This window comes from Magnolia sinica, chromosome 8 (genome assembly GCF_029962835.1).
Source record: "Magnolia sinica isolate HGM2019 chromosome 8, MsV1, whole genome shotgun sequence".
Classification (NCBI taxonomy): domain Eukaryota; kingdom Viridiplantae; phylum Streptophyta; class Magnoliopsida; order Magnoliales; family Magnoliaceae; genus Magnolia; species Magnolia sinica.
In genome coordinates, this window is record NC_080580.1 from 79,909,436 (window position 1) to 79,934,596 (window position 25,161).

The 25,161-nt window shown below is 42.2% G+C and overlaps 1 protein-coding gene across 5 annotated transcripts in view; it reads right to left on the reverse strand.

The window, feature by feature from the left end:
• Positions 1–25,161, reverse strand: part of LOC131253491 (uncharacterized) — a 68,945-nt gene that overhangs the window by 15,457 nt on the left and 28,327 nt on the right. For 2 of the 5 annotated variants that reach the window (XM_058254516.1, XM_058254513.1), the window contains 11 exons: positions 24,812–24,889; positions 24,613–24,705; positions 24,419–24,538; positions 23,545–23,631; positions 18,848–19,063; positions 18,661–18,708; positions 18,125–18,379; positions 15,461–15,567; positions 14,914–15,158; positions 13,725–13,793; positions 13,517–13,626 (listed from right to left, as the gene is read on the reverse strand). In XM_058254516.1, the coding sequence (XP_058110499.1) occupies positions 13,517–13,626; positions 13,725–13,793; positions 14,914–15,158; positions 15,461–15,567; positions 18,125–18,379; positions 18,661–18,708; positions 18,848–19,063; positions 23,545–23,631; positions 24,419–24,538; positions 24,613–24,705; positions 24,812–24,889 (1,428 nt within the window). Of the gene's footprint in view, positions 1–13,516; positions 13,627–13,724; positions 13,794–14,913; positions 15,159–15,460; positions 15,568–18,124; positions 18,380–18,660; positions 18,709–18,847; positions 19,064–23,544; positions 23,632–24,418; positions 24,539–24,612; positions 24,706–24,811; positions 24,890–25,161 lie in introns of those variants that run through there. The other 3 variants (XM_058254514.1, XM_058254517.1, XR_009175210.1) reach the window with 3 other exon arrangements.

Sequence of the window (25,161 nt, forward strand, 5' to 3'; positions counted from 1 at the left end):
TGCACATAACTTGAACTTCTCTGCATGAACGACGTTGGTAAGCATATCTGCCGGATCTAAATCCACATGCACAACCACCTTTGCTCCTGTCTTCTCGAAAGGAAAGACGTAGTCTTCTTACCATTTCACCACTACCCAATATTGCTTGCTGGGGTATTTGCTCACAATATTAATAACCTGTGAAATAACCAGTCTAACATAAACCATGGCATACACTGCCAACCGCATTCAAATAAAGCTCATGCGATATATCCCGCTTTTCCTCATCTGTTTTGCGACATGTCCTAAGGAAAACTTTGAGGAGAGATGTGTAGGGAACGCTCTCCGACTTTGCTTGGTCCATCACATCCTTGATCAATACCTATCCAAGGTATTCTTCCTGAGATAACCAAAGCCTACTCCTCTTCTAGTCTCAATGTTGAGAACCATCTTTGCAGCCCCCGATCCTTCATCTTGAATGTCCCACTTAACCGAGTCTTCAGTACATTGATTTCAGACATGTCAAACTTGGCGATCTACATGTCATCAACATACAAATCCTAACTCACCATGAAGGAATCAAACCACTTGCCTAGGCGACAGATCGTACCACGACCTCCTGTAAAGTCTTTTTCTCAGCCCCTTTAAACTTCGAATCGCTCTGATTGCTTCATGTAGATCTGCTCTTCCAATTTCCCGTACAGAAGTGCAGACTCCACATCCATCCGTCCAACTCAAGATCACATTGGCCAACCAGCGCCAATCACGGATCTAATAGACACCTGCTATATCGACGGTGAGAATATCTCTGAGAAGCCGATCCCTTCTCTCTGAGCATAACCCTTCGCTACCAACCTCGCTCTGTATCTATGTTGTATCCTTCTGAAGATCCACCTGCCCCTAACCGCTTTCCAACCCACTGGAAGCTCCACCAGCTCCCATGTGTCGATCTGATACAACGAGTCCATCACATCGCCCATAGTCACCTTCCACTTCTCAGCACCAGGCTCACCTAGAGCCATCTAAATAAAAGACGGATCCCTTGCGATATTGGAGTCATCCATGTACCTCGTCGATATCTTGCGATTATGCCGTGTGATTCTTCTCACAGGTGGCTGCTCCACTTGCTACATATCTCTGTTCACGTGTCTCAGCCTTCATGCCCTGCCTGCTCATGTGGTCATTCCCAGCATGCCACACACGTGCAAAGGCGGAATCCGCTACAGCCACTGCAGCTCCACCTTTTGAAGGGCTCCCGATCAACCTGTAAACATTATCGAGCCATTGCGCTTTTATGATTACTCGTGCCCCCTTAGATACTTTAAGGACACCATCAATACTTGTGAACTTGCACCCTATAGCCTCGAGTGCACCGAGAGAAATCAGGTTCTTCTCCATGTCAGGAACGTGCCTCACCCCAGTCAGGGTACGCTCCACCCCATCAAACATCTTAAAACGCACCGTACCAACAGCCATAACATTACAGGCACTGTCATTGCACATAAATACCTGTCCACCATCGCATTCCCTATAGCTGATGAACCAACTCCGATGAGGAGTCATGTGAAAGGATGCCCCTGTGTCTAGAATCCACTCGTCTCTACGTTCATCGTATGGCCGTCTGATCGTATACACAAACAAAACATCACCATCACATCCACTCGATCCATCTGGCGTGGCAACATTGGCCTCCCTGTACGAAGCCTCAGATTCTTCTCTCTTAGATTTAGGATTTGTACAATCCTTCTTCACGTGTCCTTCCATCCCACAGTTCCAGCACTTTAATTTTCCTTTGCCCTTGCCCTTGAATTTGGATCTAGAACCTGAAGAACCTGTACCTTCTTCAGAATTCTTACCCCTTGTAAACAGTGCATCAGAAGATATCCTCATGTCGACGTTAAGCTTTCTCATAGCCTTCCCTTGAAGGGCTGAGATAACGGTGTCGACACTCAGGGTTTTATTCGTAGTGCACATCGTGTTCTTGAATGACTCATACAACGCCGGAAGAGAATTCAACAACATACATGCTTATTCTTCATCTTTCATCACTTCCTCCATATCCAGCAATTTGCAAATCAATTTATTAAAGTTGCTGATGTGAGACTCCAGATCTTCACCCTCTGCCATCTTGAAGTTATACCACTGCCGCTTCAAGTGTAGGCGATGTTCAGAGGATTTTTTCGCATAAACATCCTCTAACTTCGCCCATAACTTAGCCGCAGTTTTCTCCCTCATGACATTGTAGAGAACCTCATTCGTGAGACATAAACGGATCGATGATAAAGCCTTCTTATCAAGAGTATTCCAATCATCATCAGTCATAGTAGACTTTCGCTCCTCAAGAGCACCATCTTCGCCTTGCTTGATTAAGGCCGATAACATGTAATGTTGACTCAAGGAAACATGGAGAAAATGGTGGAATTTTTCAGTGAAACTTCAGGACATGCCTAAATACATATATTTACATATTCAGGAATAAAAAATTTGCAAAAAGAATATATTAAATTAAAAGTTTTCATCTAAGGGGGGCCAAAAAGCATGCGTTGTTGTAAGAAATCACTCAAATAGTAATCAAAATGAGTTTATATAATACAAATGCAAGCTTACAACAATTAAGACATGCAAAAGTAAATAAATTAAAAAAATACACATTTCTGGCCATTTTTCATACCCACATAGAGTGACGAGGTGGCTCGTAATCATTGTCTGGATCCCGTGGCAGTTGAGAGTAGTACTGTTGCCCAACATATTGGCAGTACTGTTCCCAAGTCATCCTCTGCTCGTACAAATTGAGGAACTCTCTTATGTACCTCTGATAGTCATCCTCCCCAAACTGTACGAGTACGCCTAGACGTGGGAATTGTGTGACATACATCGATGGCATTTCCTGAGCACGGTACTGAGGGAACAAATCAAGTCTAACCCCGACTCCTTGATAGTATTGCTGCCAGTCGTACGGGTATCCCGAATATTCACCTGTCAAAGGGTCATGACTCAAAGAACTATCTTCTGGCTGCCTGTACTCATGGCTAGATGAGCGTGACTGAATGTCAGAGCTGTCATGGCCATACCCATGATATCCCCCATGAGCATAAGGTGGGACAGAGGTGGAGCTCCCCCGATCTGAACTTATGTCCATAGATGATAAGCTGCGTGTGAGGGCATCAGCCGTGGCGCATCCGGCTTTCTTCTTCGAACGACGCTCGAACATATATATGGGCTCCGATGCTCTCGCCCTGGATGGTGGATGAGATCCATGGTCCATGTCCTGAGTGGCATGGTCAAAGCTTTGCTCATCAGTGAACTGGCCAACGGATCATTGGCTCTGAGCCGTCGTGTATCCCCCACCACTGCCACCCCTACCCCCACTAGTACCACCCATACTAGTGTCGGTGCCTCCGTCCCCTCTCTCATCACCGTCGTCATCATCGTGGTCATCATTATCGTTGTCGTCGTCATCCCCAGGACCAGTGTTGAGTGGGGGTTGAGTCTCATCATCATCATCACTCACTACGACTTGATGATGGGGTGGGGGCCGTGAAGATGCTTCCTTTCCCTCATTGGAACGTGCCGAACTCCTCACCAAAGGATTAAAGGAGTCTGTATCCGCCTTCTGTTCGGATACTACCTGATCGACGTCGATACTTAGAGCTACTATTCCCTCGGCTACCTGTGGAGCAGGGCCTCCCTCCGCATCATCTAAATCAGTTGATTTGACCCACTCATAAAGTGGGTCCTCATCATCACCTATCTGTGCCATGTTACCTATAGACAACAAGTCCAGTGGGTCCTGATTTTCCTCCATGTCTCGATCTACCCGCAACTGCCTCTCTCTTAACTTCATATTGTAGTGGCAGTAAACGAGCTTTTGCAGCTTCTCATATGCCAACCTGTTCCTCTTGCTGGTGTGTATGAGTGACCATGTGCTCCAATTCCTCTCACACGGTGAGGAGGATACAGTCTGTGCGAGAACACGGACTGCTAATAACTGCAGTGCGGGCGTGTCGACTCCGTACATCGCCCACCACTCACCTATATATCCATAAGGAGCTTAGTTTAGTTTGAAGTTTAAACGAAAAATGCAATTACCTAATTATGTTACCATACTTACATGGCATCATCGTTTCAGTCGATGCTTTTGCTAATGCGGATGAGAACGTACCCCTCGCATCCCTAAACCGCAATAACTGTAAACACGGATTCACAGGTCATTATTTTTAATCACCCATATTTCTAGAGGCTATAAGGAAGAAAATTTATTGCATTACCTGGTTACCGAAATCTGCATGCGCTGTTGATTCTGGGAACAATCGTTCGAACACCTCGTGGACAGCCATCGTCAAATTTTGATTCTCATGGAGCCGACGTTTGTAATGAAATTTGGGATTCAGATAGTATGCTGAAACCCAAATATTAGTTGCTCAGTTGTATTAACATGCAAACAGAAGTGATGCTTAAGGTACTCAGTTGTATTAAGAAACTTACCGGCTTGGTGGAGTGGATGCTCGAGGGTCCTGGTCCATCGATGATCGATGATACTGATCACCCACTGATACGAACTGGGGATTGCAGTCATTATTCCTTCTCTCATAATTCTCATAAGCTCATACATTGACCCCATCGAAGGCCACATCTCATTATCTACGGCTCGTAGGACCTTGTACATCGGATGCAGAAAGGAAACGACGTTGTGAACCTTAGCCCATAAGGAATCGGAAAGCACTATCTTCGAACAGGTCTTTGCACCCTCGGTCTTCTTCTGATTCCACTCCATGTATTTCTCGGATCTGAACAAATTTCTCAGACCCACGCGGTGCCTATATAAGCTGTCGAGTGCAATGAAGTTCGTGGCGAACCGTGTCGTGCCTGGTCGAACAATGTCCCCTCCACAACACTCACGCATTGCAGCCAACAACCATGAGTGATTGTATATAAAGTTTGTCACTCTCCTCGCATCTTGGATAGTCTTCTTGACAGAATCCCTCTGGCCTATCTCCTCGAGCATTAAATCAATGCAGTGTGCCGCACACGGGGTCCAATAGAGATTGAACTTCTTCATCAATTTCTTCCCCGCCTTAACGAACGCACTGCCATTGTCCGTCACAACTTGGACAACATTCTGGGACCCAACCTCTCTAATCACTCTTTTTAGGAGAGCATATATGTATTCGTGCTCTTTTATTTTGGCCGATGCATCAATGGATTTGAGGAAAACTGGTTGTCCTCTACAGTACACCATGAAATTGATAATGGGCAATTTCGTGGGTCTCGTCCACCCGTCACACATGATTGTTACCCCGTACTGCTTTCAGTTTGGCTTGAGTCCACGTACCCAAGCTTGCATCTCCTCGTGCTCCCGATCGAGGTAGACGCCAAGAATCTCCTGTGGCGTGGGAGGCTTCACGCCGGGCCCGGCATGCTGCACCTCCTCAATCATATTTTTAAAGTGAGGACTGGCTGCTGCATTTGCTGGTATATGGCTCGAGATGAACCACCTAGATATAGCACCACCTACTTTCTCCCTAAGCCCCTTGCTCCACATATTTTTTAATCTTTTTTTATTAACACCTGCGATGGATGCATCTGGGACACGAGCGCTTTGCGTCCGTTGTACGACATGCCCGCTGCCTCCCTCAAAACGTCTGCTGGTCCCACCAGTCTCATGTCGGGACGTCCCAAACGACGGCCTACTCTCATCAATCCGTCTTCTTTGCTCCCTCTCCCACTCTGAAGCCCGAGACTCATGAATCACTTGTCTAAAATCACTCCTTTCTCGAGCCGTAACACAATCATCGGGGTATGCGATCACCTCATCGTCGTCGTCATCATGCTCGTCGATAGCACCTACGCCCCGTCTAGTGCCTCGTAGCTCTTCCCTCATATCCCTCTCCCAATCATTTTGTTGCAGCTTGCGTGACTTCGCTTCAGTCAACACTCTTCTCATCTCCTCTCTCACTGGCCTTGTTACACTTGGACAGTCTTTCACGTTCTTGTATCCCCCTGCTAAATGTTCTTTTAGCCTAGACACTCCCCCACTCCGTATCACTTGGCCGCAATAGTTGCATATGGCTCCATATTTATTCCCCTCCACTGGCCGTCCATGTTTCCACCCTATGTCCCTTGCTCCTCCTTTTCCCGATCCAGACGACATTGTGCTCCCTAGTAGTATACAAATTTGCAATAATCGACAAAAAAAAGTGCGGATGGATTGAATTTTACTTTATGAATGCATGTGCATGTGCAGCCCCAGCCTCATCCACGACAGTGCGGTCCTGATTATGGGGCCCACCTTGATGTATTTATTCTTCCATCGCAAGTTTGATGCATGGAGCATTCACATTTGGCCCACCATATCAATGGCTTAGATCACTGAATCATGGGCCTTACTTGTACAAGTACCAACTGTAACCTGAACAAGTCAGGTTCCTAAATCGAGCATATTGCTTCATCCTTCAAAGCTATTGATGGAGCATTAGATCTAGAACATTGGTAACTGAATGGATGGATGATCCAGGCCAATTAGAGGGAGCGTCCACAAATTCAATGGCAATAACAAGTTCTCTGATCAAATACTGAGAATATCCAATAAGTATCGAAAATGGGCTATGGACCATCAATAAGAGGTCTCAACACATGAACGGTCCAGATTTTCTAAACGTGCACACGTGTAAAGAGATGAGAGGTGCATGATGGCAAAGATAAAAGCATTTAATCAGGTATTATACAGCTAAAGTGCACCATACTACCAATAGATGCTTAACACTTTTTCCCTAATCGGGTCCCACCGTTGAAACATTTATAAGGCCCACCATTATGTATTTTTTAGATCCAACCTATTCATAAGTTAACATAGAAATAGATGAAGTGAAAACAAAAATATCAGCTTGATGGGAAACTTCTTTGGCCCTGGGGAAGTTTTGAACAGTGGATCACTGTCCCCACTGTTTTCTATGGTGGGGTCCACTTGAACTTTAAGTCTATCTCATTATTTTTCTCATGCCATAAAACTCTCTCTCTGAATGGATGGACGGTATGAATTCAACACATGCATCATGGCGGGGTCCACAAAGCTTGGTGACGTCACTTCAATAACGCCCTGGGACGGATTGGCTACTCCCCCTGAAACCAGCCATTGGCTGGTGGTCGGTGCCCTATGGGGCCCACCATGATGTATGTGTGTCATCCATGCTGTCCATATATTTTTATATATCATTTTATACATGATAAAAAAAAATGAAGTATATCTCTATCTCAAGGGGACCACATTATAGGAAACACTGTTGAATGAATTTTGACCATTAAAAACATTTATTGTTTCCCTTCATCTGGGTCTTTATGACCAAATCAACAGATTGGATGTCAAATAAACAATACAGTGGGCCTTAGGAGGATTTTAATTGTGAATATCCATTCATTATTTTTGTCCTGTGGTGTGGCCCACCTAAGATTTATATTCCAATCATTTTTTGTATCAAGCCCTAAAATGATCTGTAAAAATGGATGAACGGAATGGATGAAAAACATACATCATGTTGGGGCCCACAAAGCACCAACCACCAGCCACGGTGCTGGTGTCAGGGGGAGTAGCCAATCCGTTCCCAGCGCCCCTGGCGGATTCGGATGGTGTACCCCCGGGTACCCTAAGCGTATTGAGTAAACTCTGTGGGGCCCACCTTCATTCATGCATTTTATCCAACCCGTTCATCCATTTTACCAGATAATTTTAGGGCTTTAGCCAAAAAAAGAAGCCTATAAAAATATCTTGTGGACCACACCAAAGTAAACAGTGTGAATTGAACTTCTACCGTTGAAAAGTTCTCGAGGGCTACAGAAGTTTTAGATCAAGATGATATTTGTTTGTTTCCCTTCATCCATATCTGTTAGATCCTATGAACAGGTTGGATGAAAAATAAGCATTACCACGTGCCTTAGAAAGGTTTCAACAGTGGAAATAAATATTTCCACTGTTTCACGTGGTATGGTCCAGTTGAGGTGTGGATATACTTCAATTTTGGTCTCAACGCCTACAATGATCTTTAAAAACGTATGAACGGCGTGGATGAACCACATGCATTTACGGTGGGTCCAACAGAGTTTACGGTATGGTTTGCATCTAAACATCACTGTTGAAAGGTTTCAACGGTAGGAATTTTCCAAACCACATTTTCCTTTAGTACGACTCACTTGAGCTTTGGATATCTTTCATTTTTTACAAGGAGTCCTAAAATGAAATCACAAAATCGATGGACGGAGAGGATTTCTTACAAACATCACAGTGGGCCCCACCTGCCCCACCTGAGCTAGCGGCACATTGAACGGTCTTCGGCAGGAAATCCGCGTCCCTGGTCCGCACGCTGCGGAAAGGGATTTGGCTACTCCCCTGCCGTGTTTTGTGGGCCCCACCATGAGGTATGTGTTTCATCCATGCCGTCCATCTATTTATATAGATAATTTTATGATATTTAGAAAAAAAAAAAGGTATATCCCAATCTCAGTTGGACCACATTACAAGAAACAGTGTTGAATGAACTATGACCATTAAAAACTTTTTGGGGGCCATAAAGATTTTGGAACAATCTGATCTTTGTTTTTTCCCTTCATCTGAGTTTTTATGAGCTAATTAACGGATTGGATGTCAAATAAACAGTACAGTGGGCCTTAGGAGGATTTAAATGGTGGATATCCAATCACTACTATTTTCCCGTGGTGTGGCCCACCTAAGTTTTAGATCTACCTCATTTTTTGGTTAAAGCTCCAAAATAATATTTAAAAATTAATGGACAGAATGAATACAACAGATGCATCGTGGTGGGGCCCACATAGCACCAGCATGCACCCAGAGCCCAAGCCGCCCAAGCTCGTGGTGGGGTGGTGTGCAACCAAGTGAGGTTGCACCATCCAAGCCCACCTGTGGGGTCCACCATGATTTATGTATTTTATCCACTCCGTCCATCCATTGTAACAGATAATTTTAGGTCTTGAACCTAAAAAATAAGTATATCCAAACCTCAAGTGGACCACACCATAGGAAACAGTATAAATTAAACATTTACCGTTGAAAATATCTTGGGGGCCACAGAAGTTTTGGATCAAACTTCTTTTTTTTTTTTCCTTCATCCATGTCTGTGTGATCTTATAAACGGTTGGATGAGAAATAAACATCACTGTGGGCCCTAGAAAAGTTTTAACGGTGGAAGTCATTATTCAAACTGTTTCCAATGGTGTGGTCCACTTGATCTTTTGGTGCCATTAAATTTTGGTCTCAACCGCTAAAACAATATGGAAAAACGAATGGACCGCATGGATAGACTAGATGCATTCTCGGTGGGCCCAACAGCGTTACTCAGTACGATAAGAGCGTACCGAGTAACCGAGTACGCATCTGCCCGCGGCCCTCCCGATCCCCAATTCGCGATAAAAACCCCAAATTCCCTCTCCCCTTCCGAAATTTTTGAAATTTCATTCCTTCCCACCGATTTCTCCGAGATTTTCAACCCGAAAGTCTCTCTCCCTCATCCCAAATCAAACAAAACCTCTATTTTCGAACAAGATCTCGGCCCGCAAGCTGTTTCTGCAGCTTGCAGAGGATTTTTCGACGAAAAAAGAAGATATTTTTAGGGTTGAATCTTACCGGAAATGCCGATCTGCACTCAAGAGCAGCTGAACTCGCGTCTTCCTCCAAATCCCGGCGAAAAAACGGGTATTTCTTATGTTTTTTGTGATTTTTTCGCTGACAACCCCCCCTTTTATCGATAAAAGTGGGTTGGTGGCTACAGTTCCCACCCGTGGTTGGTGGGAACAGTGATATGTCATCTTGATCTTGAAAATACCGATAATATAACTTAGTTGCAGTTTTTTCCCTCACGACATTGTAGAGAACCTCATTCGTGAGACATAAACGGATCGATGATAAAGCCTTCTCATCAAGAGTATTCCAATCATCATCAGTCATAGTAGACTTTCGCTCCTCAAGAGCACGATCTTCGCCTTGCTTGATTAAGAAACTAATCATCTTGATCTTCCATAACTCAAAATTATTTTTCCCTGAATACTTCTCAATGTGATACCTAGTGCTTCCCATTAATGTTAATCCTTCAGATTCAGATCTGTGCCCCAACGATTGCTTTGTTACCACTTGTTGGGGATTTGTGCTACGGAATCACACAAATCTAGATCTAGGATAACAATCCAATGGCACCAAGTAATCACAAGAGAACACACAAATTTAACATGGAAAACCCTTTTGGGAAAAAACCACGGCATAAAGCAACAGATCTCCACTATGAAAATAGAAATTACAAAGAGAAAGGACTTACCCGATTCGAACAACCTCGAATCTCACCCTTGCTACACCCTTTGATAACCCTAGAACCGTTTTAAAAACCCTTAGAAAACTTTTAGGAAGCTTTGGAATACATTATAATAGCCCTAGGGACCCCTATTTATAGTTTAGGAAACTCCACTTACGCACCTAGTTTGGAAAATTCCGGAAACCGCATCAAATTTACACAATCCGCACGTGCGCTGCGTAACCCTCGACTAGTCGAGCCAGGTCCTCGACTGGTCGAAGGGCACCCTCGACTGGTCGAGCGGCCTGGACACCTAAAAGAAAAAACACGCTAGACTTCGAGTCGAGCTATCCTCGACTGGTCGAGTAGCTCGGGAATTACATATTTAAGACATCCGACTACAACATCCTCCTCCCCAGGCCACCCGCAATCACTCCCTACCTGTCATCAACACTATCCTTCCTCCAAATCCGCAAGTCGAAGACTTAGATCATCTCTTCTGCAACAGCAGAATTACCTCCACAGTTTGGAGCCACTTCGTTGGTCTTTTCCAGACGCCCTTCATTCAGGACCAACCTATCTAAGTCAAAATTCAGCAATGGACATCATCTGTCTCCTCAACCTCCCTGTGGCGTTTCCTTTGGAGCTTTAACCCCCCCCCCCCCCCCCCCCCCCCCGGCAATTATTACTTGGGAAATCTGGATTGGCAGGAACGAGGCGAAATTTGAGAACTGAAACTTCACAGCTACTACCACCATCCTTCGAATATCCAACCGGCTTATTGAGATTGGCTCTCTCCTCCCAAATGTGGACCAATGGGCAAGACCTCCTGATAATTGGATTAAACTTAACGTTGATGAATCTATTAAGGGCAACCCAGGCGCTGGAGGAGGGGGAGGTGTCTGCCGGGACTCATTGGGAAATATGCTTTTCACCTTCCACAATCAATACGGGCTGGTTTCCAACAAGGTCGCGGAAGCTCGAGCCATGGTCGATGGGCTCCACCTTTGCAAAGATTTGGGTCTCTCCTCCATTATTGTTGAGACGGACTCCCGGGCCCTCTTCGACGCGGCCTCCAGCCTTTCCTCTGCCTACGGCTGGAAACTCTGGTACCTCTTGCAATCGATTCGTCAGCTATCTGGGTCCCTTAACCTTCAGTTTTCTCACATCTTTCGCGAGGGGAATTCCATGGCCAATGCTCTTGCCAACTTGGCCAGCAATGGCGCCCCTGACAGGGTGTTTCTCTCTTCCTTAGACCTTCCTCATCTCATAAAAGGGTCCATTCGATCACTCCGCTTCCCCCCCACTCCCCCCGCCTAACAATGGTTGATGGGCTCCACCTTTGCAAAGATTTGGGTCTCTCCTCCATTATTGTTGAGACAGACTCCCGGGCCCTCTTCGACGCGGCCTCCAGCCTTTCCTCTGCCTACGGCTGGAAACTCTGGTACCTCTTGCAATCGATTCGTCAGCTATCTGGGTCCCTTAACCTTCGGTTTTCTCACATCTTTCGCGAGGGGAATTCCGTAACCGATGCTCTTGCCAACTTGGCCAACAGCGGTGCCCCTGACAGGGTGTTTCTCTCTTCCTCAGACCTTCCTCGTCTCATAAAAGGGTCCTTTGTTCTCGACAAAGCAAGGATGGGCCAGGTCAGACATTGCAAGGCTAAGAAAGGCGTTCCCAACCCCTTCCATTCGATTACTCCGCTTCCCCTCCACTCCCCCCGCCTAACACCTCTCTCACGATTGCTTTGCTTACCCATTTTCCAGTTGTCTCGCCACTCTTATCCCTATTGATTCCGCCCCCGTCTTTCCTTTGTTTTTCTGCTTTGGGCTTTTGTTAGTCAAGGCAGCCCAGGCTCTCTGTAGTTTTGTTTCTTTGCTTTGGGTATATGATAGGCGGGGCCCAATATATATTTTGTTCATCACAGCCCCGCCCGAATGACTGTACATCCGTCTTCATCAATACAACACCGGTGGCATGTGTCCACCTTTCTTTTTCTTTCTTTTAAAAAAAAAAAAATAATAATAATAATAATAATAATAATAATAATAAAGAGGTAGTAAAAAGATAGTTGAGAAGGCCATGTGGGTGCTAATGTTACCCCTTTCAGGTCTTTTAAAGTTCAACTACAATGGGGTTCTCTAGGAAATCCCGCAACTTTCTGGCATTGCAGGTGTCCTGAGAGATGAAAATGACGATGTGCTGATGTTTATTCTAGCCCTTGTGGGGAGGGGTACCCAGTCGCAGCAAACACCCCTGCATTACGATAAGGGTTGTGCATTTTCTCGTCGTCCTTCACTAAAAAGTCGAGGAGATTCTCCATTATCCAAGGGTTGTCAATGATGTTGTTGGTGCTTGGTAAAGAGGGAGCAATGGCATGGTCACTTGCTATTGGTACCTTGATATATCGGTCATGATACTCTTTTGGTTTCTCAATGAAAGTTTTAGCTGCTCTCAAAAATCTAATTTTTACTTTATAATTAATTCCAAAAATGTTATCTTTGTACTGATTTTAACCTTAACCTCTATTTGGAAGCACAAATAGAGGTTTCTAGTTTCATTGAGCACATCATCTTAAATATTCACGCATATTTCATCCTGAACTACTTAGATAAATGATGCACTACAATAGAATAAACAGATAACAGTAACTATATCCAACACCAACAAACAGTTAACAATCACAAAACAAGCATTATTCATCTTTGAAGACTATGGAATGCACATCAGTTGGTGAGGAACTATTGGATCCTCAGCACGAGGATATGCATCAAATACTCGGATTTTCATTTTCTGAAAGTGTGGCCCATGGTTGAGTAATCCATGCCATTTTTTCTGTTGACATGAGCCCCATCACTAAGGGTTTTGAAAATCGGTTCTGATAACGCCGTATCGGCCATATTGTATTCTCATTGCCCCGCTCCGGCACATAATATGGGTGTCCGATACGGGCAATACAGGCCCTTATCCACCAATATGGGGTCATATCAGCCCATGTCCTAGAATCATCTCAACAAGACAATTCAAACCTTTCAATTTGTGGCTTGCAAATGGATGGCTAAAAGCAGAAATACAAAAGGTTTACATTCAACTGAAAAGGGCACAAGGTTCGTGGCCAGATCCTTCCAATTTGGAAGATCTTCAGCATATGATCCATCCACACTGCAGCCCAACAGACCAGTGATCTAGATCACCTGAACCGTGGGCTTCACTTGTACAAACTGAACACCCACGTATAATGTGCATACCCTTGCATCGAGGATCATATAATTCCCATTCGTTAGATACCATACATGGCCAAGAGCAAGAGAGGTTGCCACTTTATCCATACATGTTTTGGAAGCCAAGACACCAGGACCTGCATCATTTAAGAAAGAAATGGATCTAAAGCTCCAGTTATAACTCTTAAGGATTATTGGTGACAACATCATTGAAACGTGTTAAAAAAGCATCGACCTGTATAAGGAACCCCAGCAGATTCCAGCAAAGATTGAAGAGTACCATCCTCACCGATACCGCCATGTACTGTCAGAGGCAATTGTTATTGATGCTCAATAGAGATTAAATTAACTTATATTATAGCGATAATAAGAAGACCACAAGACATCATTGTCATCATCATCATGGAGTTGTCCCAGATATTTTGATGTATCCTTCCACAACTGCATGGCAAAGGGTTTTGGCAACCACCCCCAACATCAACCCTCAACACAAGCTTGGGACTTGCTGGCATATTGTCATCAGGCGGAGTTCATAAAGGAGACAAAAGACATGATTGGGCAGGCATACTGACTTAACAATATGAATATAAATAGGATATCTTGACTCCCTTTTTTCTGTGAGAAGGAAGAGATGATGATGCTATGACATAAATAGAAGTCCATTTGTTTATATATGTGTTTTCCCCTTTGCCAGTCTGATTGATTAGTGTTGCATATAACATGAATTGCTCATTAATTGTTATAGCTCGAAAACGCTAAGTACAATCCTATAGATATGGTATGGTGGGTGATCCTGATCGAAAGTGAATCACTGGAACAAACATGGTGATTTAGATCTGAGCCAATAATGCAGAACATGGACAGTTTTCTTCTTTCGTACTTTCTTTCTTTCTTTCTTTCATCATTTTTCTTTTAAAGGTTTTGTGGTCCTAGAGCTGTCCTGCACCTGCACAGACTGACATGCAGCAACAATGGAACAGGATGGACCGATAGTCTAGTAGATCTTGATTTCAGGAAGATCATGGTGATTGTTTAGAATTCTGGTGATATCTCAGTAATTTTCGAAACTACAAAGATGGGAAATTCAATAAAACAGTTGTGTGGTGCTTTTGACAAAATTTGATGTGTGTTTTGGGCTCTGCAAGGACATGGAATTAGCTCTGGCTTGAGAAGGACATCATTGCAGTTCTGGAAGGACATCTATTAGCTCTCAGATATAAACAGTGGGCCCATCAGATCAAGAGTGTAATGATCACTAAGTCAGGGGCCTTGCTTGAGGCTTGAGCAAACTGTGTGTATCCTCAGCTCAAGGATCTTATAATTCCTCTCTAGTAGAAGCATCCACCTCATGATGTGAATTGTTAAGGTGGAAACTTAATGGAGGGGAAAGTTTACAACGACGCATTGTGTTTCAGAGATTGAACCTGCAATGAAGACTGTAGCTTGAACCTCCTTGGCATGCTTGATCCACTGCTCCAGAGTAAATTTCATCGGTTGATCATCAGATATGTCGAACCCTGTAAACCAATTTTGTTGTTTCAGACCTTCCATGAGATCAATCATCACTTGTTTTCGTAAGTGGGATGTCATGGCTGCCCTATCTGGTTCAATTGCCTCTATACATGCAGCAAGGACTTCCTCTGTAGTATGCCTTAGTACAAGAGAATATCTGCAGCAAAAAGGTGGATCTTAGTGAATACGAAAACTCATTTAAAGAGGAGATTAAAGGAATTTCCAACTAAAATCAAGGGGTATTGTTATCAAGATAGAGGAACAGAATGAAAATGAATTAAGTTGTTTCCTTCTTTTCCTGTAGTAGCTCTCCCTCCCTCCCTCCCTCCCTCCCTCTCTCTCAGGTATGGGGAATTTCTAGTTCTGAACAATGTCCAACTCCATAATCCATCCATATATATTGTTCATCCAGAAAATGCATTGAGAGATCTCTTGCGTGAATATGAAATCAGCACTTACGGTAAAGACCAAACCACTCTGGATTGGGCATCATTTTCCTTTTTGTCTTGATGTGTGGCAGATGAATATCCATTTTCTGGGGTAAGCAGACAGGGTGTTACATCAAGCTGCAGCCACCAAAGTTGCAAGGATAGAATATCAAACCCAAAATGCAGCTGATTCGCAACACAATTTCAAGGGTGAAAGTAAAAATGCAAACAGACGTAGGAAATAATATAATATTATAGATGAGAAGTTTTCTAAATCCACACACATGTATAATAATGCTCCTCAACATGCCACCACCCACGCAGGTCAAACACCTGAGTTGTCCATCAGGTGGCTTGCATTGTTTAGATTCTCGCTAGAAAACTGAGCCTGTCAGGTCATCAGGTGGGACTGCAGTCTACAAAATAAAAGATGACTAAAAAAGACTTGTATACGTTTTTAAGCAGTCCATTCCTGTCATACACTGCAGCCCAAATGATAGCACCAGCCTGATTTTTGGGCCCGCACATCTACATGGTGGGATCCTCCTGATCATATCTCACAAGCTAAGTAATGCATGAGCATTTTCACACCAGGCTCGAGTAGGGTGGCCTGTGGGATGCAGGGGCACACTCGGGTTGGGTGGACTGTGTGAGGCAGGCCCCACCCGTGTGAGGAGGGTGGCTTGTGTGAAGCGGAAGCCATGTGAAGTGGGGCCCATGAGGGAGGTTCGGCCGAGGTCCTAACCCACGGGATGTGGGGCCTGGGCTATGAGATAAAGGGATTGATTCTCCATGCTCTATCAGTTCGAGCTTTCAGAGCAAGTGGTTAATTGTCATGCATCACGAAGAGGTTTGGTTATTATACATGTTTGTGAAACGAGCAAACCTCTCCAGATGATACACTTAGGGTATGAATATGAAACTATGAGTTATGATACAGAATAATTAGTTAAATATTATATGAAACAGTGACTTCAATAAAGGTTTTTTTTTTTTTTTTTTTTTGAAAGATCAGAAGTTAAGTGTTCTAAGGAGTAGAAAAGAAATTTTTCTCTAAACCTTGCACTTCCATTCCTGTCATATACTGCAGCCCACATGATAGCACGAGCCTGATTTTTGGGCCAGCACATCTACATGGTGGGATCCTCCTGATCATATCTCACAAGCTGAGAGGTTTGGTCATACATGTTTGTGAAATGAGCAAAACTCTCCAGATGATACACTTAAGGTATAATATATGAAACTAAGAGTTATGATACAGAATAATCAGTTAAATATTACATGAAACAGTGACTTCAATAAAGTGAAAAAAAAAAGATCAGAAGTTAAGCGGTCCAAGGAGTAGAAAAGAAAATTTTCTCTAAACATTGCACTTAAATCATCCACCGAACAGGTCACATGAGATTCAATCTTATAAAGGCGGCAGGGTTGGTAAACATCTTCTAGAACCAGCATTGTTTCTTACTTCCAGAAGTTGAGGAAAGGCAATAAGATAACATAATAAATTTCCAACTCCCCAATCATGGTTCCTCTGTCTGTGATACATGCAGTGGGACCTGTCTATTACTCCATTTTGGTGATGAGCACTTGTGACTAGCTGTGTCAGTGATATACACAACATGATTTGTCGATATTAGTAATATGGTTCGTCCAAGTCATTCCAATATTGGCAATAAAAGACGAACCCGGTGAGTAGAGTCTATCACCAAAACTGATAATTTGATCAATGGCCATATATTTCAAGTTTTTTTTTCTTTTTCTTTTTCTTTTTTCACAAGCTTCTTATGATAAATCAGTAAGCACTATATCCATAGAATATATACACAACTCTCCTCTGATTTGCGTACAATCTTTTTAGAACCCTAGATATCTCCCAGCTCAGATTGTACTGCCTGGCTCTACAGTCTTGTGAATCTCACATGTGAGTTGCAATAACTGATCCTCAACCATCCAGCTTATATTTTCCAAACACTCCATAGCACTATCTGTTGGGAGACAGACTTGTTGAGAGTAATGTCGCACTATCTATTTAACATACAGATATTATATATTTAAAGGATCTAATACAGGGTATCCCACAAGTACCAAATTCTTAGGATAAAGGTATAGAAAGGATTGGCCACAACACTAGTTATAATCAGGTTAAAAGTGTTTCCCTAACTACATTCACACACTGGTCTTGTAGCCTAATTGGCACAATCACTCTCATGGTATGGTCTGTTTATTACTCAAAAAGTTCACAAATAAACACAATCACCATAAAAAGAATCATAGGGATAAATCTCTTTCTTGGCAATTTCTCAGCCCAGAAATTTCTTAGGAGATTTTCAAATTTTGAGGATTTTCTCAGGATATTATTGGGAAAGTCTCATTGAAAATAAAAATATATAAAAATATTTTTTGCAAATTAATCAATACATTCAAATTTTAAAAATATGTTTATTAGAAAAATTCCTCGACGTCTTAAAAAAATTTTCAAGTTAATATCACATTAAGAACGCAATAATTTAAAATCCGCCAATATTCTCAAAATCATGCGATAATATCATGTAGTGTATTTTTCACAATATTATTGCTAAATTTTCAGGACCGGCGATATTTGTCACGCTGTTAGTAGTGAGAGGCTCCATGTTTTCCATGGGTTTTATACTTTGATCATCAAAAGATTACCATGAAAACAGGGTTTTGTACTTACGTCTTCAAAAGCTTGTAAGTTGAGCCAAACATTTGTTCCACTCATGAGAGATACTTGGCGCTCTGAAGTGTCTCCCCCAAAAATGACAAAAACTTTTTGAAGACCTCTGCATTCGGGGACAGCTTTAGTGTGCTGTTTAGATTTCAATCTTGCAGGCAACACATCCCGTGCATTATTATATGAGGCGAGAGCAGGAAAACGCAAGCATGCACGCTGGATAATAGTTCTGAGGATGTTAGAATGAGAGAATCCGACCTGACAACGGGAACAAAAGCATTGCTGAGAAACAGTAGTCAAATGAAAATGGCAATTATTGCCACAATGAAGGATGAAGTGAGAAAAAAAAGTATATGCATTTTCACAATAACAGCATTATGATTGAAAATGTACACATTTGCTTTGTTTTTTTTTTTTCCCCAGATAGAGCATCAAGTTACGATGTAATCATCACTCATAAAGTGCTTCCCATAAATTCATCATTTGGACGTGTGATTATATATACAATTTAATCAGTTACGATTAGAAGAAGAGAACACCTTTGAAGCTTGCTGAAAAAGGAAACTGGTCTGCTCCATTCCACTTATCTAACTCCAAAATGAAACAGCAAAAATATTGAGAAAAGTTAGAAGTGCCACATTAATCCAATTAAATAAATAAAAGAGAGAGACTCATCTTAAAAGATGATATGCCTCAATTATAAACAAGAGAAAAGTTGGAGATTACCAGGTTGATATCTGTAAAAACTATAGTGCCCGATTTAGTATTGCCAAAGTTATTATCATCTTCTGCAGAAGTAAACACCTGAGGTGGAGAAGGTAAAAACCAGCCATCAATCCGAGCAAAGTCATGTAGGCCAAGTCGTTGAAATAACAGCAACGCTCCTCTTCTAATGAATTCAATTACGTCAGGGGGGAAACGTGGAGGGGTATGATAAGCAACCTGTGAAAAATAAATATAAATAAGAAACAAAAGCCTAACATGAACTAAGTGACAATTTAATAAGACATCTCAATGAATAATGAGTATGGTGATGTTGGACAAAATCAAGGACAAACACATAGACAGTTAGGATCGAAGGAAATCAGGCTAGAAGTTCGATCCAAGGGTCTAGCACTCATCATAGCTTCCAATGGCCATAACTTTGCGACCAGTTATCCATTTCACATGTATATTGTCATTGGAAAGCTATCAACGAACTTTACATGCTGGCCACTGCCAAATGTCATTGCCCTTGAACATTTTTTTCTTTAAAAATAGGTTATTTTAGGAGTTGATTTTTAGGTTAGGTGAAAATTAATATTTTTAGTAAGTTACGGATTTTACTATTTTTGACGTATTTTAGGGTTATGTCATTGTTACAATCATGGTAAACAGTTTGAGTTAGTTTAGAAGCCGTTTACTGCTTTTAGTAAATTTACTATTTTTAAGAAAGATTATTAATTCATGGAAGTTACGAATTTAGGGTTTGGGACTTAATATAAGTCATATGAGAGGGCTTTGTAAGCAGACTTTCATCTATAATATCAATTTCATTTTCGTTTTTAGAGATTTTCACTTTCCATGTGTATTCAAGAGCTACACATGACAAGAAGACAGATCTCCTCGTTATCCACGCACATGCTACATTATATGGTTATAAACATTTAACCAATAGTTACTTGATCGATACCTATTTGAGCTTTCCTAAGCGCACATGCACTTCTACATGTTGCTAACGTGCCAAGCTGGGACCTTTGCAGACATCGAGTCGTGCATCAATTGACCCATCCCAGTAGAAAACCTAACCCGGAAAGGGCTGCCAACACATTAGGTGGTCACACACGTACACAAATGATGGATGCTTTAGGAAAGATTGCCAAAGGTTAAAAACATTGTAAATGTGGGTCACCTAATTAGTGGAATGGATTGATTTTTGAGCCAGGTCGTCTAAATGGCAGGGCCCACCTGATGCACAGCTCAAACATCCCACAAGCTTGGGAGGTTTGCACATGTTACTTTGTGTAGAGGTGAATGTGAACCTAGAGAAGGGCAATGTTTACTGTATCGTTATCGCATAATGTATTGTACCCTTGGGATATGGATACATATCGGTTATTGCGTGGAATATATCAATTGTATCATAATGTATCACTCTTGTTGGGAAACATGGGGAAATATTGGAAAATTTGTCAAATTTTTCAACGAAACTCTAGGGATTGTTAAACAAGACATCAATATATACTTAGAAATCAAAACATCACAAACAAAAGTGCACATAATATGTTTCCTTTGTATGGGGTCCTAATCTATATGGTGTTTGACTAAACTTTTACACGTATATTCAAAGTCAATTCATATAATTTATAAATGTAAGAAGACATGTACAGAAACACAAGCAATACATTTAAAAGTAAAAGAAATAGAAAACTAGAAATATACTTGTGAAAACTAGAAATATACATACATATAATATTTTTTTCTGCCCTTAGACCCGGCTTCCCACGCGTTCATGCGATATTTGTCAATATCGATAGATATCATTGATACGAAGTATTTTTTGTAAAGGACTAGTTGCGATATCTCGTGATATTTCTCGATATTTGCAATATCATGTAATATATCGTGTGCTATAGAAAATTTTAAATACTACTTGTGCATTTCGTATCGCACAAGTGGGATGCATTACTCATCATGGGATATATCAGCTGACATTGTCAATACTAAAAACATTGGAGTGGGAAAGGCATGGAAGCCAAACTTACCAATTAACATTACAATATCTTTAAAAACAATTATAATATGTTTACTGTTGAGGGTCAAACATTGCATATTAGACCCCAGTTATTACCTGATTTTACGAACATGATACGGTTTAACGGCCCATTTTGATCGTGTTTGTGATGCAAGGTGTATTCAGGAGCCTGGACTGAAAAGAATGCTAAAGGCATGGATTTAACGCTCAAGAAGCACCAAGGCAAGGGACGGACCTCAGGGGACCGAGATCGAAGAAATTACACACCAAAAATCCGAGAAAATCAAGCCACTCACGTTAAACGGGCCGGAAAGTGGCCGGAATGCATGATTATAGGGTTCTCACTATCCGTTCGGCTCGAAACTTTACATATGGCCTGAGGACCATATATTAACCGTACACGCCAAATTTCAGCCATTGGATCCTTGTGGAAGTGGCCCAACGGACAGATCAGCCCACATATCAGCAATTTAAGGCCCACCTGATCTTTGGATATGCTTCAATTTTGGTCTCAACCCCTTAAATTAGATGGGAAACCAGATGGACAGTGTGGATTTATCAACAGCATCAAGGAGGGACCCGTTTTACGTGAGTGCATGTGCACAGCACACGTACACTCACCGTGCACCAAAACACCCAAAGTCGGTCAGCACACGTTGACCGACTTACTTCTTCAATTCTCAAAAACGCAACAGCACCTTACGCATGTTGGCCGTTTTTGGCTAGTGGGCCCCACCCATCATCCGTTCGAATGATTTGGACCGTCCATATGCTCCAGAGAGGGGGCGTGACCATCGCCGAGGTAGCCTTTTGCCCCATACACGTGTATGCACATGGATCGTCGAAAAACACAAGATTAATGGTGAGTTGGTTTGATACAGTGGACCGCACCAAAACCCAATAAAAACCACTCCTTCCTAACTAGTTTTTCGTCAGGAATTCAACGAGCAGAGTGGATTTTTCTTCCAAAGCTGATCAGAGGCCCACCGAGCATCACAGTGTGCTCTATTATGCAGCCCCTGAGTCCGGGAAATTCGAAAATTCGGGGGAGTTGTGGGCCACTTTCGTTGCTCGTTTTGTCAATCTGGACCGTCCAAACAAGATAGAGGGTAGCCACAACCCACGCTAAGAAGTCAGATGCTGAGCAGAGGTAGTCCGCGCTCCGGAAATTTGCTCCCAACGCTGGCTGCGTAAGCAGTTTCTTAAAAAAAAAGGCAACCGACTTCCACAAAGCTCTTTCTCAACCGCCTCTTGTGCGAAAGGAGTGTGTAACTCCTTACGCACTCCAACCTTTCAATCGACTCCAGCCAAGCTTGCTGTCTATAAAACTTGAGAGAGAGAGGAAGATCGGATCATCTTATCTCTGGAGCAGCCGTGGAGGCCTGTGAACGTGGAGCAGATAGAGAAGTGGCCGGCACTCCTTCCTTCTTCTTCTCGATTTTTCTTTCCGTTAATGCTTTTTAGAGACTTTAGCCTCATCATGATTATGATAGGCTAAGCCTCTTAGCTAGGGCTAAGAGGTGAAGCTTGTAGCGTGATTAGGATGGTTGCTTTACTTTGATTCATGTTTATTGAACTCTCTTGGATTCTAGTTTGATTATGAAGGAATATTTTTAGTTTTTAATGGTTTGTTGTGACTCAAATTACAATGGATCTACGATTTCTTTGAATATCTTCTTCTTGAATTAAGATTGTGAAATTAGGCAGTCATGTTGTTCACCATCGTCCCATGGTCATGGTAGGGTGACGAAATCACTCCTAACTTTCACAATTCTCTTATGATTGGCTGTGAGATTGGTAAATTGTTGTTGTTTGCCATCGTCTCCTGGGCATGGTTAGGTGACGGAATCACTTCCAACTTTTCACCAATTTTATCTATTGATGATTAGATCCATGAAAAGTTCAGAGATCTGACAAATCTCTTCATACCAATTGGATAGGCTCTGATTCCAGTTGTGTCCTTGAATCATGCAAGGTAGCTTCCCAGTTGCTACAAGTGGATCCTTGGCACCCTAGTTCCCACTTTTATTTTTATTAGTTTTTAATCAATCTATTCACAATTATTCCCTTCCTTTTACCTGATTTAGATCTCATCTTATCCTAGTTCTAGTTCGAGTTGTTTTCAGATTACGTACAAGGTTCAATCCCTGTGGATTCAACCTCTGTCTTACTGAGTTTATTACTACATGACAACCCTATACTTGGGGTGTGAACATTTACTATGATGCAACAGTGTGTTATTATAATAATGGAAGGAAGGAATGAGGACACCGGAAGTAGAAGGCTGAGGACAAGTGCATACAGTGTGTTATTATAATAAGATATGATTAACATTCATTTTCAAGTGATTTATCTCATTTTAAAGGGAATGTCATGTAAAGTCACGCTCCTTAAGTAGAGAAGTCCAGCCAACTGCTTAGATCAATATGCAAATATGTGTTTGTGTGTGTGTGGTGTGTGTGTGTGTGTGTGTGTGTGTGTAGAAAATACTGATGAATCTCATCAAATGAGTGGATGATTAAAAACTGAGAAATAGAAGCATCTAAACAGCATTCAACATGATTTGTTTAATTGCAATAGTTAGCTACATTTATCCAGAACAGTAGCGTTTGTAGCGTAGCACATAGTGTACACTGCGTAGCGTTGGATTCCACAAAAGCCATTAGCAACACATTCATTTTTATCATACCTGTTGTGTTGGAAGATACTTCCTTCTATAATTGAATATTGCATCCTTTTCTCTTACATCATTGCTCCCACAAAACTGAAGCTCTACCTGGTCATAGGATGCTATATGATAAGTCACATACCCCATTCATAGAATAATATAGAACTTCTTAAGATTAAATCGAACCCACGTGACTCAGCCAACATATTTCCATTTAGGCATTCAGGGCAAAAGATCAGTCCTTACGGATGGATGGGTGGCAAGCTTTCACACATTTCCCCCCTTTTCCCATTTCTGCTGCATGACTCAACTGAATCATATCCGTTTCTGCAAGTTGTAACTTTTATTTATTTATTTTATGTTGGACCAGCTGGGCATCCATATTGAGTCTAAACCTTGTTAAGAAGACTTGGCCCAAGACAACTAGAGCCGGATGGCCCAGGCCCATCCCAACTCCAGTATACTTGGGCTGGGGTTTGGCTAAGCCTCAGGAGTAGTGGGTTGGACCAGGGCCCGAATTTCATCTTGGAAAACTAATTGGGCTGGACCCAGGCTTGCATCTCTGTAAAGGCCGGACAAGCAGGTAGGGCCCAGCCTGACTTACTAACATTGGTGGGTAGAGTATTTGGTTGGTGTTCATAGCCTTGCCTGTTCCATTACTTAGCCCACAAGCTGGGCTGGACCTGGACTCAGGTAAACTGGTCATGGGCCAGGCCTAGACATGCTTCAGTCTGGCATTTGCAACCGTTCACATGAGTCAACAGGACTAGACCAAGGTTTTGTAACAAATCAATGTCTAGAATGAATGAATGAATGTCACCACAAAACTTCAACTAACTTTTAAGTGGTAAGACAATTACATAAAATTATGGCAGTCTGATAGATAAGCACCAACCTCAGTTGGGAGGAGAACCACAGGATGGGCATCTAAACCAGGCCCAACATCAAGGACAATAGCTGTAAATTCACTTCCTCCATCAAGAAAAACTTCAACAATGACTTTATCATCAATACCCTGTTGGATAAAGAAAAAATTGGTCATCTTCTAAAACTAATTCACATTAAATATCAATGGAAATGAAAATTTACCTCGGAAATAATATCGCCAGCTTTCTTAATGGAATCATCAACACCATACGCAACCGTAACACCAATGCTCGATCCCGCTCTCGCTGGCTTTACCTGCAATGTGCAAAACAAGAAGTCATACATGTTAAACAGATATTATGAACTGATTTACAGTGGTATGCGTTCAAACTTCAAATATCACCAGAAAGGTGAGACATACAATAACTTTCCCTGAGTCAATGTCCATTTGATTGCTTGAGAACCACTTGGAGAGTTCAGATGTATTCAAATTATTCTCCTGAAATTCCAGTGATCAAATTATTAGCAAGAATGGTATCCCAAACTCCCAATCATATGCAAACAAGTTAATCAGATCCTGACAAACTTATTTAACAAAACCACAGGAAAATCAGTAACAAAGTTTAACAATTTGTTCTCCTAACATAGACAATAGTTATTATCATTTGAGATCTTGACTGTTCAGATTGAGCAGGCAATCCCAACTGAGGAAACTCAATGCCAAAAAGACGAACCCATATCTTTCAAATCCAGGCAGTAGAGTAAGAAAGA